Raw genomic sequence first — 17,930 nt, forward strand, 5'->3', positions numbered from 1 at the left:
TTACCTGTATAAAAGACACCTGTCCTCAGAAGCAATCAATCAATCAGATTCCAAACTCTCCACCATGGCCAAGACCAAAGAGCTCTCCAAGGATGTCAGGGACAAGATTGTAGACCTACACAAGGCTGGAATGGGCTACAAGACCATTGCCAAGCAACTTGGTGAGAAGGTGACAACAGTTGGTGCGATTATTCGCAAATGGAAGAAACACAAAAGAACTGTCAATCTCCCTCGGTCTGGGGCTCCGTGCAAGATCTCACCTCGTGGAGTTGCAATGATCATGAGAACGGTGAGGATTCAGCCCAGAACTACACGGGAGGATATAGTAATAGGTTTTACCCTTTTTAACTGGCATCAATGATCTCAAGGCAGCTGGGACCATAGTCACCAAGAAAACAATTGGTAACACACTACGCCGTGAAGGACTAAAATCCTGCAGCGCTCGCAAGGTCCCCCTGCTCAAGAAAGCACATATACATGCCCGTGTGAAAGTTTGCCAATGAACATCTGAATGATTCAGAGGACAACTGTGTGAAAGTGTTGTGGTCAGATGAGACCAAAATGGAGCTCTTTGGAATAAACTCAACTCGCCGTGTTTGGAGGAGGAGGAATGCTGCCTATGACCCCAAGAACACCATCCCCACTGTCAAACATGGATGTGGAAACATTATGCTTTGGGGGTGTTTTTCTGCTAAGGGGACAGGACAACTTCACCGCATCAAAGGGACGATGGACGGGGCCATGTACCGTCAAATCTTGGGTGAGAACCTCCTTCCCTCAGCCAGGGCATTGAAAATGGGTCGTGGATGGGAATTCCAGCATGACAATGACCCAAAACACATGGCCAAGGCAACAAAGGAGTGGCTCAAGAAGTTTCCAGACCTTAATTCCATAGAAAATCTGTGAAGGGAGCTGAAGGTTCGAGTTGCCAAACGTCAGCCTCGAAACCTTAATGACTTGGAGAAGATCTGCAAAGAGGAGTGGGACAAAATCCCTCCTGAGATGTGTGCAAACCTGGTGGCCAACTACAAGAAACGTCTGACCTCTGTGATTGCCAACAAGGGTTTTGCCACCAAGTACTAAGTCATGTTTTGCAGAGGGGTCAAATACTCATTTCCCTAGTAAAAATGAAAATCAATTTATAACATTTTTGACATGCGTTTTTCCGGATTTTATTGTTGTTATTCTGTCTCTCACTATTCAAAAAAACCGACCATTAAAATTATAGACTGATCATTTCTTTGTCAGTGGGCAAACGTACAAAATCTGCAGGGGATCAAATACTTTTTTTTCCCTCACTGTAAATACTCGGGTGAAATAAAACCCGTCGTGGACACAGGCAATTCAGCTGTTGCAACAGAAACAGCTGGCATGCAGAGAATTGTGGGGTTTCCCAGGACGCGCCGAGGCTTAGCCTAAACGAATTTCGACTGAAGGTCTTGTTACTGGGATTGCCGCAAAATATTTTTTCGCGATACGCCATCAAATTTCACAACGGGACGATTTCCCAATATTCGTTGAGGCGCTCGTACTTAGCACGGCGTTAGTTCCGGTTGCAATCAATGCAGTCTCCGAGGCTTATGAACGCACGGCGCAGACGGCCACGTCAGAAACGCGGTCGGCAATTACGCGAACCGTGGCAACGACGATGTCACATAGTCGCCACGCCGTCAATGAACCCCGGAAAATTGTTGGGAACCCGTCGGTTCGATTTTATAATAACTTTTGGTGAGCGCACGCGCAGTTGAATTGTTTGGTTTTGACAGCCGTTACCTCAAGCTCGGCGTGGTACGGGCGTGCGTTTGTGCGCTTGTGCGTTTCGTAATCACGCCGAACATCTTCCAGTCCGCAAGGCGGAATGGAAAAGGCACCCGGATTAGTTTGCCTCTGTGGATGTGTAGGTTTTGACTTTAACATAGCCATTCCTGTGACCAGTCACAAGCTAATCACTCAGCTCTTTCAATGCTAAATTCTCCTGTTTGATTTGTACTAGGTGCCTCTGTGGATGTGTAGGCTTTGACTTTAACATAGCTATTTCTATAACCAGTCACAAGCTAATCACTCAGCTATTTCAATGCTAAATTCTCCTGTTTGATTTATACTAGGTGCCTCTGTGGATGTGTAGGTTTTGACTTTAACATTGCCATTCCTGTGACCAGTCACAAGCTAATCCCTCAGCTATTTGATATGTAAACCCCTTTGTCAAGGTGCCTCACTTTAAAAGTCGCTACGAATCTTAACACCGTTCATTGAAGCTCTGTCGTCCCAACAGGTCTATACCTTTCACCCTGAAGACGGCCCGCTTGCGTTGTGGCCGAAACGTCGTGAGAATTTTATTGTGTTATTTTATTATTTTATTCTCATTCTACGTGGTGACTTTTACCGAAAGAACCAAAGAAGATGATGAATCCTTGCAGTCACGAAAGCTTTAAATCGAAGAAAAAAATGCACCCGGATTAAGTTGCCGATAGCCGCAGCGAGATAGAGTAACGGATGCGGAGTGCCAGGTGCACACAATAAAAAAGTGTATGGGGTCAGTGGTGGACTGCAAGCGATTAGCACGCCGACCTTTGAACCCGGTAACCCCAAACTAAATTCGTGCTTACGTGAGCCCAACAGCAGCGGCGATTATTATTTAAACCCGTCACGGGCCTCCACCCTTTGGTTTGACCGGTGCGGTGTGCAGTAGTAAAACATCGCTGGCAACTGGGGAAGACAAAGGCGGCCGGGCGTGGTGGTGCCGCCCGCCCGCTCCACCCACGCCCCCTCGTGTACGCCGTAGCGGCCTTCACGTCGTGCCGCTCGCTACGAGCACTTGCCCCCCACAGCCTGTCGAAGGCTGTGGGGGGCATCGCGAGGTGTCCCCGTGAACCCCCGGTGACGACGAGCTCGAATATCTCTCTCGCTCGCGGCCAAAATCGGCAACGATTAACCTCGACCGGTACCCGTGCCTGCCCCTAGGTCGACTCGGCATTTAGTTCGTAGCTGGATGCAGTGTACGAACACGGCCGCTGGGGGAGACAAAGGCGGCCGGGCGTGGTGCTGCCCGCTCACCCACGCCCACCACGTGTACCACAGTAGCGGCCTTCACGTGGTGCTGCTCACCCACCACGTGTACCACAGTAGCGGCCTTCACGTGGTGCTGCTGCTGCTGCTGCTCGTGGACGGCGCTCGCCACGGCAGCCTGTCAAAGGGCGTCACGTGGTGGTGGTGATCTTTGTGTGCGTGTGTGTGTACGTGTGTGTGTACGTGCGTGTGTGTGTGTACGTGTGTGTGTGTACGTGCGTGTGCGTGCGTGTGTGCACACGCGTGTGCGTGTGTATGAGTGGGGAGCGGTAGTGTACCGGTTAGCGCTACGCTGTGCTATGAACCTGGCGACCCGGGTTCAATTCTCGCTCACGGCCAACACCAGTAACGATTATCTGAACCGGTCCCGGGCCTCTCCTAGGTCGACTCAACCTCAAATGAGTACCTGGTGCGGTGTGTAAACATCGCCACTAGGGAGACAAAGGCGGTCGGGCGTGGTGCTGGCCACCCACCCCCTCGTGTACCGTGCCGGCCTTCATAGGTGCTGCTCGCTAACAGCACTTGCCCCTACAGTCTGTTACAGGCTACACGGGGGATCTTTGTCTGTGTGTGTGCGTGTGCGTGCGTGTGGATGCGGCGTGCCAGGTGCAAACAGAGAGCTACAATATATATTAAACAAAAAACATCTCAGTGGGCGCCTTAACTGGTTTAAATAAAATAAAAATAGTGAAGAGCCTCGTTACCGGTTGCGGGAGGCCAACCGCTCGCTCCCGGCAGCTTCAGCAGCAGCAGCAGCTGGGCTTGAAGCAGCTGCAGCAGCTGGGCTTGAAGCAGTCTCCAGCTGCCCATCGTGAACGTCCGCGGGACGTCGTCAGCGTGAGATGGAGCGACCTCTGACCTCTACCGGCAAGGACTAAAATTTTAACACACTTCCCCAATGTCGTATCGACTACTGTAAAACTTGCTATACGTACGTCACACTCGTGACAATACTAGATTCTATCGTTGACAATAAAAAATATATATATGTTAATATTTGTAAACAATATTTATTTATATACAAGTTACGTTTTTTGGCTTGGTTCTCATTGTCCACGCTCAAGTCGAGTTGAGCCGCAAATCACCGCGGTCCCTTAGGTCGCGGCAAGCCTCGAGGGGGACGGCCACTTCCTGGGGTCGCGTGGAGCTCAGAAACTGACATTGAGCCGCAAATCACCGCGGTCCCTTAGCCTCGAGGGGGGGGGGCACTTCCTGGGGTCGCGTGTTTTCCAGCAACTGACGCTGAGCCGCAAATCACCGCGGTCCCTTAGGTCGCATGTAGTTCAGCATTGCGGTGAAGTTCACGGCGGTGGTGGTGGCGGTGGTGGCGGAGTTGTTACAACAAAGTTTGTTTAAATATAAACGCATTAACTTTCTCCCAAACCCCCCTCCCCGACACACATTCAGCTAACGTCTGCGTTTTTTGCTCCCACCTCGTCACTGTTTGTTGTAGTTAGACTGATGGCCTTAATCTAAAGTTGTCTTGTGGTTGTTGTGGTTGTTGTCAGCACGGTGGCTATGAGATGTTAACTACCTCGCCTGGTGTACAGGAGGTCGTGGGTTCGATCCAGACCCTGACGATGCCTGCTGCTGCTACTGTATATTTGTAGTCTGTGTCTCTCTCATCATCATCATGGTGGCTATGAGATGTTGACTACCTCGCCTGGTATACAGGAGGTCGTGAGTTTTATCCAGACCCTGACGATGCTTGCTGCTGCTGTATATTTGTAGTCTGTGTCTCTCATCATCATCACGGTGGCTATGAGATGTTAACTACCTCGCCTGGTCTACAGGAGGTCGTGGGTTCGATCCAGACCCTGACGATGCCTGCTGCTGCTGTATATTTGTAGTCTGTGTCTCTCATCATCATGGTGGCTAGGAGATGTTGACTACCTCGCCTGGTATTCAGGAGGTCGTGGGTTCGATCCAGACCCTGACGATGCCTGCTACTGTATATTTGTAGTCTGTCTCTCTCATCATCATCACGGTGGCTAGGAGATGTTGACTACCTTGCCTGGTATACAGGAGGTCGTGGGTTCGATCCAGACCCTGACGATGCCTGCTGCTGCTGTATATTTGTAGTCTGTGTCTCTCATCATCATCACGGTGGCTATGAGATGTTGACTACCTCGCCTGGTATACAGGAGGTCGTGGGCTCGATCCAGACCCTGACGATGCCTGCTGCTGCTGTATATTTGTGGTCTGTGTGTCTCTCTTTCATCATCATCATCACGGTGGCTATGAGATGTTAACTACCTCGGCTGGTATACAGGAGGTCGTGGGTTCTATCCAGACCCTGACGATGCCTGCTGCTGCTGTATATTTGTAGTCTGTGTGTCTCTCTCATCATCACGGTGGCTATGAGATGTTGACCACCTCGCATGGTCTACAGGAGGTCGTGGGTTCTATCCAGACCCTGACGATGCCTGCTGCTGCTGTTTATTTGTAGTCTGTGTGTGTCTCTCATCATCTTCACGGTGGCTATGAGATGTTGACTATCTCGCCAGACCCTGACGATGCCTGCTGCTGCATATTTTTGACGTCTGATTCAGCTCCTACCTTTGCCATCAATCCGGGCTCCCCCCCGACCCCCCAACTCCTTGAGCTACTTGGGGCGCCTTCAGCTGTCGCTGCTCGGATTCCGCTCGCTCCGAGCGCCCCGCCGCCACTCTCTGTGGCCGCTCACGACATCGTTGTTGTTGATGTTGTTGTTGACGATGTTGTTGTTGATGACGTTGTTGTTGTTGACGATGTTGTTGTTGACGACATTGTTGTTGACGATGTTGTTGACGATGATGTTGTTGTTGACGATGATGTTGTTGACGTTGTTGACGATGTTGTTGTTGACGATGTTGTTGTTGACGATGTTGTTGACGATGTTGATGATGTTGTTGACGATGTTGTTGACGACGTTGTTGTTGACGATGTTGTTGTTGACGACGTTGTTGACGACGATGTTGTTGACGTTGTTGACGATGTTGTTGTTGACGTTGTTGTTGACGATGTTGTTGACGTTGTTGTTGACGATGTTGTTGTTGACGACGTTGTTATTGACGATGTTGTTGCGGTCGGGGTTGTAGTGTTTGCACCGCGGCGATACAATCTCCAATCTCGCCGCCGCCGCGCGTTTATTTGTGAGTGTCAATGGCGGCGTTGTTCCGCCTCCTGCGTCCTCCCTCGCCGCTCGCGGTCTCCACCGCGTTCGCGATGTCGCGGAGCCTGTCGCCAAAGCTGCGTTCCTGTTCATCCCTCCCGGTCATTAGTCCCATTCGTTCCTGTTCCTGTTCGTCTCGTTCATCCCTCCCGGTCATTAGTCCCATTCGTTCCTGTTCCTGTTCGTCTCGTTCATCCGTCTCGTTCATTAGTCACATTCGTTCCTGTTCCTGTTCGTCCCGTTCATCCGTCTCGTTCATTAGTCCCATTCGTTCCTGTTCCTGTTCGTCGCGTTCATCCGTCTCGTTCATTAGTCCCATTCGTTCCTGTTCCTGTTCGTCCCGTTCATCCGTCTCGTTCATTAGTCCCATTCGTTCCTGTTCCTGTTCGTCTCGTTCATCCGTCTCGTTCATTAGTCCGATTCGTTCCTGTTCCTGTTCGTCTCGTTCATCCCTCCCGGTCATTAGTCCCATTCGTTCCTGTTCGTCTCGTTCATCCGTCTCGTTCATTAGTCCCATTCGTTCCTGTTCCTGTTCGTCCCGTTCATCCGTCTCGTTCATTAGTCCCATTCGTTCGTGTTCCTGTTCGTCTCGTTCATCCGTCTCGTTCATTAGTCCCATTCGTTCCTGTTCCTGTTCGTCCCGTTCATCCGTCTTGTTCATTAGTCCCATTCGTTCCTGTTCCTGTTCGTCTCGTTCATCCGTCTCGTTCATTAGTCCCATTCGTTCCTGTTCCTGTTCGTCTCGTTCATCCCTCCCGGTCATTAGTCCCATTCGCTCCTGTTCCTGTTCGTCTCGTTCATCCCTCTTGGTCATTAGTCCCATTCGTTCCTGTTCCTGTTCGTCCCGTTCATCCGTCTCGTTCATTAGTCCCATTCGTTCGTGTTCCTGTTCGTCTCGTTCATCCGTCTCGTTCATTAGTCCCATTCGTTCCTGTTCCTGTTCGTCCCGTTCATCCGTCTTGTTCATTAGTCCCATTCGTTCCTGTTCCTGTTCGTCTCGTTCATCCGTCTCGTTCATTAGTCCCATTCGTTCCTGTTCCTGTTCGTCTCGTTCATCCCTCCCGGTCATTAGTCCCATTCGCTCCTGTTCCTGTTCGTCTCGTTCATCCGTCCCGGTCATTAGTCACATTCGTTCCCGTTCCTGTTCCTGTTCGTCTCGTTCATCCCTCCCGGTCATTAGTCCCATTCATTCCTGTTCCTGTTCGTCTCGTTCATCCCTCCCGGTCATTAGTCCCATTCGTTCCTGTTCCTGTTCGTCTCGTTCATCCCTCCCGGTCATTAGTCACATTCGTTCCTGTTCCTGTTCGTCTCGTTCATCCCTCCCGGTCATTAGTCCCATTCGTTCCTGTTCCTGTTCGTCTCGTTCATCCCTCCCGGTCATTAGTCCCATTCGTTCCTGTTCCTGTTCGTCCCGTTCATCTGTCTTGTTCATTAGTCCCATTCGTTCCTGTTCCTGTTCGTTCGTCTCATTCATCCATCTCGTTCATTAGTCCCATTCGTTCCTGTTCCTGTTCGTCTCGTTCATCCATCTCGTTCATTAGTCCCATTCGTTCCTGTTCCTGTTCGTCTCGTTCATCCCTCCCGGTCATTAGTCCCATTCGTTCCTGTTCCTGTTCGTCTCGTTCATCTGTCTCGTTCATTAGTCCCATTCGTTCCTGTTCCTGTTCGTCTCGTTCATCCCTCCCGGTCATTAGTCCCATTCATTCCTGTTCCTGTTCGTCTCGTTCATCCCTCCCGGTCATTAGTCCCATTCGTTCCTGTTCCTGTTCGTCTCGTTCATCCCTCCCGGTCATTAGTCACATTCGTTCCTGTTCCTGTTCGTCTCGTTCATCCCTCCCGGTCATTAGTCCCATTCGTTCCTGTTCCTGTTCGTCTCGTTCATCCCTCCCGATCATTAGTCCCATTCGTTCCTGTTCCTGTTCGTCCCGTTCATCCGTCTTGTTCATTAGTCCCATTCGTTCCTGTTCCTGTTCGTCTCGTTCATCCATCTCGTTCATTAGTCCCATTCGTTCCTGTTCCTGTTCGTCCCGTTCATCCGTCTCGTTCATTAGTCCCATTCGTTCCTGTTCCTGTTCGTCTCGTTCATCCATCTCGTTCATTAGTCCCATTCGTTCCTGTTCCTGTTCATCCGTCCCGGTCATCCGCTCCGTGTCCTCGGGCAACCGTACGACCAACGCAGGCTGCGAATTGGCCGCGACTCAGCAGGGGGCCTGCAGTGAGCAGCAGCAGCAGCACGAGATGTCGTCCCCCACGTGTCGCGCGTTCGCTGGGGAGAGACGCACCGGCTGATCGTCGTGAGCAGGCGGTGCGGCAGGCCGGCTTCTTGCCCATCTGTACATCGCCCGGAGGCAGGCGATAACCCCGCTCAGGTCTTGGGCCTTTCTCTACCGCCGTGGCTGACGACTTGATTTGTCGAGGAATTATTTCATCACGGGTCGCCGCTGGTGGCGGCAGCCCGCGGTCGGGATGCATGCGCTCCTCGTGAATGCCGAACTGATGTTGCACCGTGCCTGGTAGCCAAGGGGTGCTAATCGGAGACAGGACCATCGCGAGCGGGGTAATGGATGATGATGATGATGATGCTGATCACGATGGCAACAGCCACGTGCACGGTAACGTCTCTCTCTCTACCTCCCTCTTCTCTCACCACCATCACCACCACCACCACAGGATTCACCTGACCATGACCTGAGACAGAAAACGACCTCGCCCTCTCCAGCAATGTCCTTGGGAGAAAGTCCTTGCCGGAGAGGTCAGAGGTCAGCGGTTCAGAGGTCGCGTGCTTCGGGCAGTGGGCGCGGACTTCACTCCGCGCTCTGCCCGACTGCTCCGTCTCCTCCCGCTGACGACGTCCCACGGAGGTTCACGATGGGCAGCTGGAGACTGCTTCAAGCCCAGCTGCTGCTGCTGCTGCAGCTGCTGCCGGGCGCTAGCGGTTGGCCTCCCGCAACCGGTACGAGGCTCTGTGTTGTTTAAAAAAAACTATTCACTATTTTTATTTTATTTAAGCCAGTTAAGGCGCCCACTGAGATGTTTTTATATATATTGTAGCTCTTTGTCAGGAGCGACCTGGGGATCGCAGATTGTAGCTGGGCAAAGTGGCTTGTTGGCACTGTGTGAGGGTGTGGGGAGAGTGGTGGTCCAGTGGTAAGGTCACAATGAGTGCCGTTTGCCCATATCCCCAGCTCCACCTTCCCCAATGAATGTTCGCGTGCAGTCTCGAGACCTGCTGTCAACCCTGTGTTGGGAGGATGGAGGGGATACCACAGGGAATATTCCCCCACTGGTTCAGCCTTCAACCATCGACTTCTACAACACTACCAGCAGCTCAAAGCTCCTGAACGTTACCTACAGAGTGGAGTATAAACTGTGAGATGCTCGCTCACTCACTCACCCCCACACTCACTCACTCACCCACTCACCCACCCACTCACTCATCCACTCACTCACTCACCCACTCACTCACCCACCCACCCACTCACTCACTCACCCACCCACTCATTCACCCACTCACTCACCCACTCACTCACTCACCCACTCACTCACCCACCCACCCACCCACTCACTCACTCACTCACCCACTCACTCACCCACTCACTCACTCACTCATCCACCCACTCACTCACCCACCCACCCACCCACTCATTCACCCACTCACTCACCCACTCACTCACTCACCCACTCACTCACCCACCCACCCACTCACTCACTCACTCACCCACTCACTCACTCACTCATCCACCCACTCACTCACCCACCCACCCACTCACTCACTCACTCACCCACTCACTCACTCATCCACCCACTCACTCACCCACTCACTCATTCACTCACCCACTCACTCACCCACCGACTCACTCACCCACTCACTCACCCACTCACTCACTCACTCACCCACTCACTCACTCATTCACTCACCCACCCACCCACCCACTCACTCACCCACTCACTCACTCACTCACCCACCCACCCACCCACTCACTCACCCACCCACTCACTCACCCACTCACTCACCCACTCACACACTCATCCACTCACACATTCGCCCACTTACTCACTCACTCACCCACTCACTCACTCACCCACCCACCCACTCACTCACCCACCCACCCACCCACTCACCCACCCACCCACTCACCCACCCACTCACTCACTCACTCACCCACCCACCTACCCACTCACTCACCCACTCACTCACTCACTCACCCACCCACTCACTCACCCACTCACTCACTCACTCACCCACTCACTCACCCACTCATTCACCCACTCACTCACTCACCCACCCACTCACTCACTCACCCACCCACTCACTCACCCACTCATTCACTCACCCACTCACCCACTCATCCACTCATCCACCCACTCACCCACGCACTCACCCACCCACCCACCCACTCACTCACTCACTCACCCACTCACTCACCCACTCACTCACTCACTCATCCACCCACTCACTCACCCACCCACCCACCCACTCATTCACCCACTCACTCACCCACTCACTCACTCACCCACTCACTCACCCACCCACCCACCCACTCACTCACTCACTCACCCACTCACTCACTCACTCATCCACCCACTCACTCACCCACCCACCCACTCACTCACTCACTCACCCACTCACTCACTCATCCACCCACTCACTCACCCACTCACTCATTCACTCACCCACTCACTCACCCACCGACTCACTCACCCACTCACTCACCCACTCACTCACTCACTCACCCACTCACTCACTCATTCACTCACCCACCCACCCACCCACCCACTCACTCACCCACTCACTCACTCACCCACCCACCCACCCACTCACTCACCCACCCACTCACTCACCCACTCACTCACCCACTCACACACTCATCCACTCACACATTCGCCCACTTACTCACTCACTCACCCACTCACTCACTCACTCACCCACCCACCCACTCACTCACCCACCCACCCACCCACTCACCCACCCACCCACTCACCCACCCACTCACTCACTCACTCACCCACCCACCCACCCACTCACTCACCCACTCACTCACTCACTCACCCACCCACTCACTCACCCACTCACTCACTCACTCACCCACTCACTCACCCACTCATTCACCCACTCACTCACTCACCCACCCACTCACTCACCCACCCACTCACTCACCCACTCATTCACTCACCCACTCACCCACTCATCCACTCATCCACCCACTCACCCACGCACTCACCCACCCACCCACCCACCCCTCACGTGTCTCCGTCTGCACAGCTACGGAGAAGCCCGCTGGCGGAGTGTCTGCGCTGTGACCGCAGAGACTCGGTGCGATGTCTCCTCAGCGCTGCGACTTCCCGGCCACCGCTATTACCTCCGCGTGAGATCCACCATCTCATCTTCACCATCGCCGCAGTCCTCACCGCTCTCCTCACCCTGGGTTGTGCTTGAGCTCTTGCCCTTGAAGACCAGTGAGTGGCCTTGTCTGTCTCTCTCTCTCTTTGTGTGTCTCTGTGTGTGTGTGTCTCTGTGTATGTCTGTGTGTGTGTGTGTCTCTCTCTCTCTGTGTCTCTGTGTGTGTCTGTGTGTGTGTGTCTCTGTGTATGTCTGTGTGTCTCTGTGTGTATGAGTGTATCTGTGTATGTGTGTCTCTGTGTATGTCTGTGTGTCTCTGTGTATGTCTGTGTGTCTGTGTGTGACTGTGTGTGTGTCTCTGTGTATGTGTGTCTGTGCGTTTGTCTGTGTGTATGTCTGTTTGTGTGTGTCTTTGTGTGTATGTCTCTTTGTATGTGTGTCTGTATGTGTGTCTATGTGTGTCTGTGTGTGACTGTGTGTGACTGTGTGTGTGTCTGTGTGTGTCTGTGTGTGTGTGTCTGTGTGTGTGTGTCTCTCTCTCTGTGTGTCTATGTTAATGTGTCTGTGTGTGTGTGTCTCTGTGTGTATGTCTGTGTGTGTCTGTGTGTATGAGTCCGGCAAAACAACCCCCTACCTCCTCGCGGTGCCGGATGGGCAACTCTGTCGTGGACAGTGCTGTGGGGGGAGGTCCAATTTTGATTGGCTCCTCCCCTCATGGCATATGTGTCCACCACAGGGGCTAAACGGGGGCTCTGGACGGGTGCGAGGGGCTGGTAACCCCTCCACCTTCAATTAATTACCACTAAACCACAAGTTAAACTGAAATATGTAACTAATAAGCTTGTGCCGGAGGCCCCGGGGGGCCAGGCATCTATGACGTCTCCTGGCCAAACCCCAATTGGCGGAGCCAGGAGATTGAATATCTACCCTCGGGGCTCCTCCAGAAACAACGAAAAGCCACTACGGGTGGCCACGTGGAATGTTCGAACGCTCACTGCGGAGGAGAGGCTGCCACTCCTCTGTTGGGAGCTGGACCGGTACCGCCTGGATCTGTGTGGCATTCAGGAGGTCCGGTGGACCGGCTCTGGCTCCTGCCACCATGAGGGGTGGACAGTCCTCTACTCGGGGCAGCAGACTGCCAAACAACAGGGTGTGGCTCTTCTTTTGAACAAAAGAATGAAGGGGGCGTGGGAGCGTGGCGGTGAGGTGTGGGAAGCTGTAAGTCCCAGGCTACTTTGGGCTCGCCTTCCCATCAACCGGAGGCGAGGAATGGTGGTCGTGGTTACTTATGCCCCCACCGAAGATGAATATCCGTGGAGGGATGCAGGCAAAGCCGATGAGTCAGATGCCTTCTATGACCTCCTGTCACAGGTGCTGGCTAAAGTGGCCCCTCGGGATAGAGTCATCATGTTGGGTGACTTCAATGCCCGAGTTGGTCATGATACTGGCACCTAGTCTGGAGTGATTGGAGGGCATGGGCCATATCAGCTCAATAACAACGGTAGGAGGCTGCTAGATTTTTGTGCAGCCCATGGGCTTGTAATTACCAACACGCTGTTCCGGCATCGGCGCATCCACACAACATCATGGATGCATGCCGGGTCCAAGCAAGAACATCTGCTAGACTACATAGTGACGGACCAGCGGGTGCGAGCCCATGTCCTTGACACCAGGACCTACCGTGGAGCTGATCTGCCCTCTGACCATCGACTAGTCATCTGTAAGATGCGCCTGCCATTCTTCCACTCCGGTGGTGGGTGTACACCCAGGACCCCATTCCAACCTAAAGTGGCCTGGTCTCAGTTATCTGTTGAAAGTTGCAAGCGAGAATTTCATTATCGCTTGCGGCTAGGATTGGCATCGTCCCCGACTAGTCCTGATGTCGAGGGTAAATGGGCGAGGTTTAGGACTGTGACTCATGCAGCTGCAATGGCTGCTTTGGGTACGCGGTCCAGACCTCCCCAGAGACCCTGGCTGACAGAGGAGGTGTTCAGGATGGTTGAGAAAAAGCGATAGGCCCACTGTCATCGGCTACAGAATCCCACGTCAGAGAGTGAGGAGGCTTACCGCAGCCTTCGCTCGGAGGTTCGGAGAGCCGTGAGGCGCTGCAAGGTTGGGTGGTGGTCGCGGGTTGCTGAGGAGATGGAGTCTGCCTCAGTGGCCCGTGATCACAAATCTCTATTTAACTCCATCAAAAAAGTAATCTGCAGCGCCACACCTATTACCATCATTAGGGGAAAAAACGGTGACCCCATCTCCGACCCCCAGGAACAGGTTTACAGATTTGCTGAGCATTTCTGTGAGGTCCTGGGGGAGGGAAAATCCCTCAGCCAGGAAAACATCGTGGCACAAAGTGAGGATGACCCTGCTGAGGCTGCAGTGCCTCAAATATTGGAAGAAGTCATCCCCTGTGAGTGGCTGGCTGAGGTGCCATCTGTTGAGGAAGTACTGAAGGCGATCCGGAGTCTGAGACCAGGAAAGGCAGCGGGCAGAGATGATCTCCCAAGCGAAATGCTGAGGGAGGGCGGCGTTTGTGCACAGACTGCCCTATATGACATCATAACAACAGTCTGGACCACTGGACGGGTTCCGCAGGATTGGAAGGATGCCCTGGTGGTCCCCCTTTTTAAGAAGAGGGGCCGTGCGGACTGTGGCAGCTGCAGGGGCATCTCACTCCTCAGTGTGCCGGAAAAGGTCCTGGCGGGGATTGTTCAACGTCGCCTTGCCGGGCACGCTGAGGAGAGGCTTGCGGAGCCCCAATGCGGTTTCAGGAGGGGGCGGTCCTGCACAGATGCCATATTTTCTGTCCGTCAGCTACAGCAGAGGTGTAGGGAATTCCAACAAGACCTACATCTCTGCTTTATTGACCTGGTCAAGGCCTATTATACCATCAGTAGGCCTGGGCTCTGGGTTGTTCTTCGTGCTTTTGGAGTACCTGACCCTCTGCTCACGATCATTAAGGACCTTCATGATGGTGAGCGGGCCCGGGTAAAACTACGTGGCCGGGAGTCAGAGCCATTCCCTGTTAACCTTGGGGTGCGACAGGGATGTCCTCTGGCTCCCACATTATTTAACATCTATTTTGACCACGTAGTTCGTGAAGCCTTCAATAGCTGTACCGGGGGAATCTCCATATGGTACAGATATAATGGGAGGCTGATCGATGCCCGGGTGCGGTCAAGGGATGGCTCCCTATTGCTCAACCCCGTTATGTATGCTGATGATTTGGTAATAGCTGCACATTCGGAGGAGGAGTTGGAGATGCTGCTGCTGAAACTGGAGCGTGCCACTAAGAGGTGGGGCCTTACCATCAGCCCCACCAAAACTAAGCACCTGCCTGGGTATTTTGTACCATCGGACACTCCACCCCCACAACTCCCAATCGGTGATGGGGCAGTTGTGGAGAGAGTGGAGAGTTTCCCATACCTGGGCAGTGTGCTTATGACTGGCTCCAGTTTAACAGCAGAGGTCTCACTCCGAATCAGTCGAGCGGCAATATCTTTTCATCAGTTGCGTAACGCTGTGCGGAAGCTACCTGGTCTGTCGCTCCGCACTAAGCTTCAGGTTTTCTCGGCCACGGTCATTCCCTCCCTTCTCTACGCTTGCGAAACGTGGACCCCCCTAATGGAACATCTTCGCCGGTTAGAAACATTTAGGCTGGCCTGCCTACGATCCATCCTGGGTTTAACCAGACTGGATTGTGTGAGGAGCTCAAAAAGCCTTGAAAGATCTGGGCAAGGTCCCATCGCTGAGCTCCCCCGGCGGGGAAGGCTGCGATGGCTGGGTCATGTAGCCCGCATGCCTAGCCACCGCATGCCGAAACAGCTTTTGTTCGGCCGGATTGAGGGGGCTGGGCGGGTGCGGCACGGGCTAGAGAAGAGATGGAGTGATGTGGTACAGGAGGACGTGGAGCTGAGTGGACTTGCCGATGACTGGTACCAGCGGTGTCAAGATCGGCCTCTGTGGAGGAGGCTCGTGAAGGATGCTACTGGGCAGTTGGAGGTAGTCGCCCTCCAACAACAGCGGAGGGCGGAGGAGCGACGCTCAGAACAACGAGCGGAGCGCCGGGTGGCTAAAGCACAGCAGGTTGGCACAGTAGGGGGCACAGGTGGTGCATCAGCCAGTCATCTCAGTCAGTCGACCCGTGGCACCTGGGTCTGCCCCGTGACCTCCTGCCAGCGGGTGTTCGACACTTCACGTGGCCTCAGGGTGCACATAGCCTGGCACAAGCGTCGTGGTGACGTCACCGCCACTTAGTGGCGAATGGCGGTTGTTGTTGTTGTGTCTGTGTGTGTGCCTGTGTGTGTGTCTGTGTGTGTGTCTGTCTATGTGTGTGTCTCTGTGTCTCTGTGTGTGTTTCTGCATGTGACTGTCTTTGTGTCTGTGTGTGTGTCTCTGTGTGTGTCTGTGTGTGTGTCTGTGTGTGACTGTGTGTCTGTGTGTCTGTGTGTGTCTGTGTGTGTGTGTGTGTCTGTGTGTGACTGTGTGTGTGACTGTCTTTGTGTCTGTGTGTGTGTCTGTGGACCCCCCTAATGGAACATCTTCGCCGGTTAGAAACATTTAGGCTGGCCTGCCTACGATCCATCCTGGGTTTAACCAGACTGGATTGTGTGAGGAGCTCACAAATCCTTGAAAGATCTGGGCAAGGTCCCATCGGTGAGCTCCTCCGGCGGGCAAGGCTGTGATGGCTGGGTCATGTAACCCGCATGCCCAGCCACCGCATGCCGAAACAGCTTTTGTTCGGCCGGATTGAGGGGGCTAAACGGGCGTGGCACGGGCTAGAGAAGAGATGGAGTGATGTGGTACGGGAGGACGTGGAGCTGAGTGGACTTGCCGATGACTGGTACCAGCGGTGTCAAGATCGGCCTCTGTGGAGGAGGCTCGTGAAGGACGCTACTGGGCAGTTGGAGGTAGTCGCCCTCCAACAACAACGGAGGGCGGAGGAGCGACGCTCACAACAACAAGCGGAGCGCCGGGTGGCTAACGCACAGCAGGTTGGCACAGTAGGGGGCACAGGTGGTGCATCAGCCAGTCGTCTCAGTCAGTCGACCCGTGGCACCTGGGTCTGCCCCGTGACCTCCTGCCAGCGGGCGTTCGACACTTCACGTGGCCTCAGGGTGCACATAGCCTGGCACAAGCGTCGTGGTGACGTCACCGCCACTTAGTGGTGAATGGCGGTTGTTGTTGTGTCTGTGTGTGTGACTGTGTGTGTGACTGTCTTTGTGTCGCTGTGTGTGTCTCTGTGTGTGTGTCTGTGTGTGTGACTGTGTGTGTGACTGTCATTGTGTCTCTGTGTGTGTGTGTGTCTGTGTGTCTGTGCATGTGTGTCTGTGTGTCTGTGCGTGTGTGTCTGTGTGTGTGACTGTGTGTGTGACTGTCTTTGTGTCTCTTTGTGTGTGTCTGGTGTGTGTCTGTGTGTGTGTGTGTGTGGCTGTGTGTGTGACTGTCTTTGTGTCGCTATGTGTGTCTCTGTGTGTGTCTGTGTGTGTGACTGTGTGTGTGACTGTCTTTGTGTCTCTGTGTGTGTCTGTGTGTCTGTGCATGTGTGTCTGTGTGTGTCTGTGCGTGTGTGTGTCTGTCTGTGTGTGTGTCTGTGTGGGTGTGTCTGTGGGTGTGTGTCTGTGTGTGTGTGTCTGTGTGTGTGACTGTGTGTGTGACTGTCTTTGTGTCTCTGTGTGTGTGTCTGTGTGTGTGACTGTCTTTGTGTCTCTGTGTGTGTCTGTGTGTCTGTGCGTGTGTGTCTGTGTCTGTGCGTGTGTGTCTGTGTGTGTGACTGTGTGTGTGACTGTCTTTGTGTCTCTGTGTGTGTCTGTGTGTGTCTCTCTGTGTGTGTGTCTGTGTGTGTGTGTCTGTCTGTGTGTGTGTCTGTGTGTCTGTGCGTGTGTGTCTGTGCGTGTGTGTCTGTGTGTGTGGGGAGCGGTAGTGTAGCGGTTAGCACTACGCTGCGCTGTGAACCTGGCGACCCAGGTTCGATTCCCGCTCACGGCCAACACCGGTGACCATTGTCTGAACCGGTCCTGGGGCTCCCCTAGGTCGACTCAGCCTGAAATGAGTACCCGGTGCGGTGTGTCAACATCGCCACTGGGTCGACAAAGGCGGTCGGGCGTGGTGCTGGCCACCCACCCCCTCGTGTGCCGTTCCGGCCTTCATAGGTGCTGCTCGCTGACAGCACTTGCCCCTACAGTCTGCGAAGGCTACACGGGGGATCTTTGTCTTTGTCTCAGCTGTGCTCAGTGCTCCGACGGTCACCTTGATGCTCCACAAGAAAGTGACGGTGGACGAGGCTGGCGGCGAGGAGGAGTGCCGTGTTGAGGATGACGATGACGGTGACAGTGAAGGCCGCGGCGGTGACGATGACCACGACGATGA

At 53.7% G+C, this 17,930-nt stretch overlaps 2 protein-coding genes across 3 annotated transcripts in view; one reads left to right on the forward strand and one right to left on the reverse strand.

The window, feature by feature from the left end:
- The window catches only part of LOC142912434 (adhesion G protein-coupled receptor L3-like), a 28,007-nt gene extending 21,681 nt beyond the window's left edge, over positions 1–6,326 (reverse strand). The window contains exon 1 of the mRNA XM_076060632.1: positions 6,248–6,326. Coding sequence (XP_075916747.1) covers positions 6,248–6,326 — 79 coding nt within the window. The remainder of the gene's footprint in view (positions 1–6,247) is intronic.
- Positions 4,321–17,930, forward strand: part of LOC142912406 (uncharacterized) — a 21,465-nt gene continuing 7,855 nt past the window's right edge. For both annotated transcript variants that reach the window (XM_076060588.1, XM_076060589.1), the window contains exons 1-5: positions 4,321–4,412; positions 8,891–9,173; positions 9,406–9,589; positions 11,484–11,677; positions 17,786–17,930. The exon at positions 17,786–17,930 is cut by the window's right edge and continues 295 nt beyond it. In XM_076060588.1, coding sequence (XP_075916703.1) covers positions 8,942–9,173; positions 9,406–9,589; positions 11,484–11,677; positions 17,786–17,930 — 755 coding nt within the window. In that variant the 5' untranslated portion in view covers positions 4,321–4,412; positions 8,891–8,941. The remainder of the gene's footprint in view (positions 4,413–8,890; positions 9,174–9,405; positions 9,590–11,483; positions 11,678–17,785) is intronic.

The sequence above is a fragment of the Petromyzon marinus genome, unplaced genomic scaffold, assembly GCF_048934315.1.
Source record: "Petromyzon marinus isolate PM22_M1 ecotype Great Lakes invasive population unplaced genomic scaffold, UKy_Petmar_22M1.pri1.0 PM_G_Scaffold_20, whole genome shotgun sequence".
NCBI classification, from domain to species: Eukaryota; Metazoa; Chordata; class Hyperoartia; order Petromyzontiformes; family Petromyzontidae; genus Petromyzon; species Petromyzon marinus.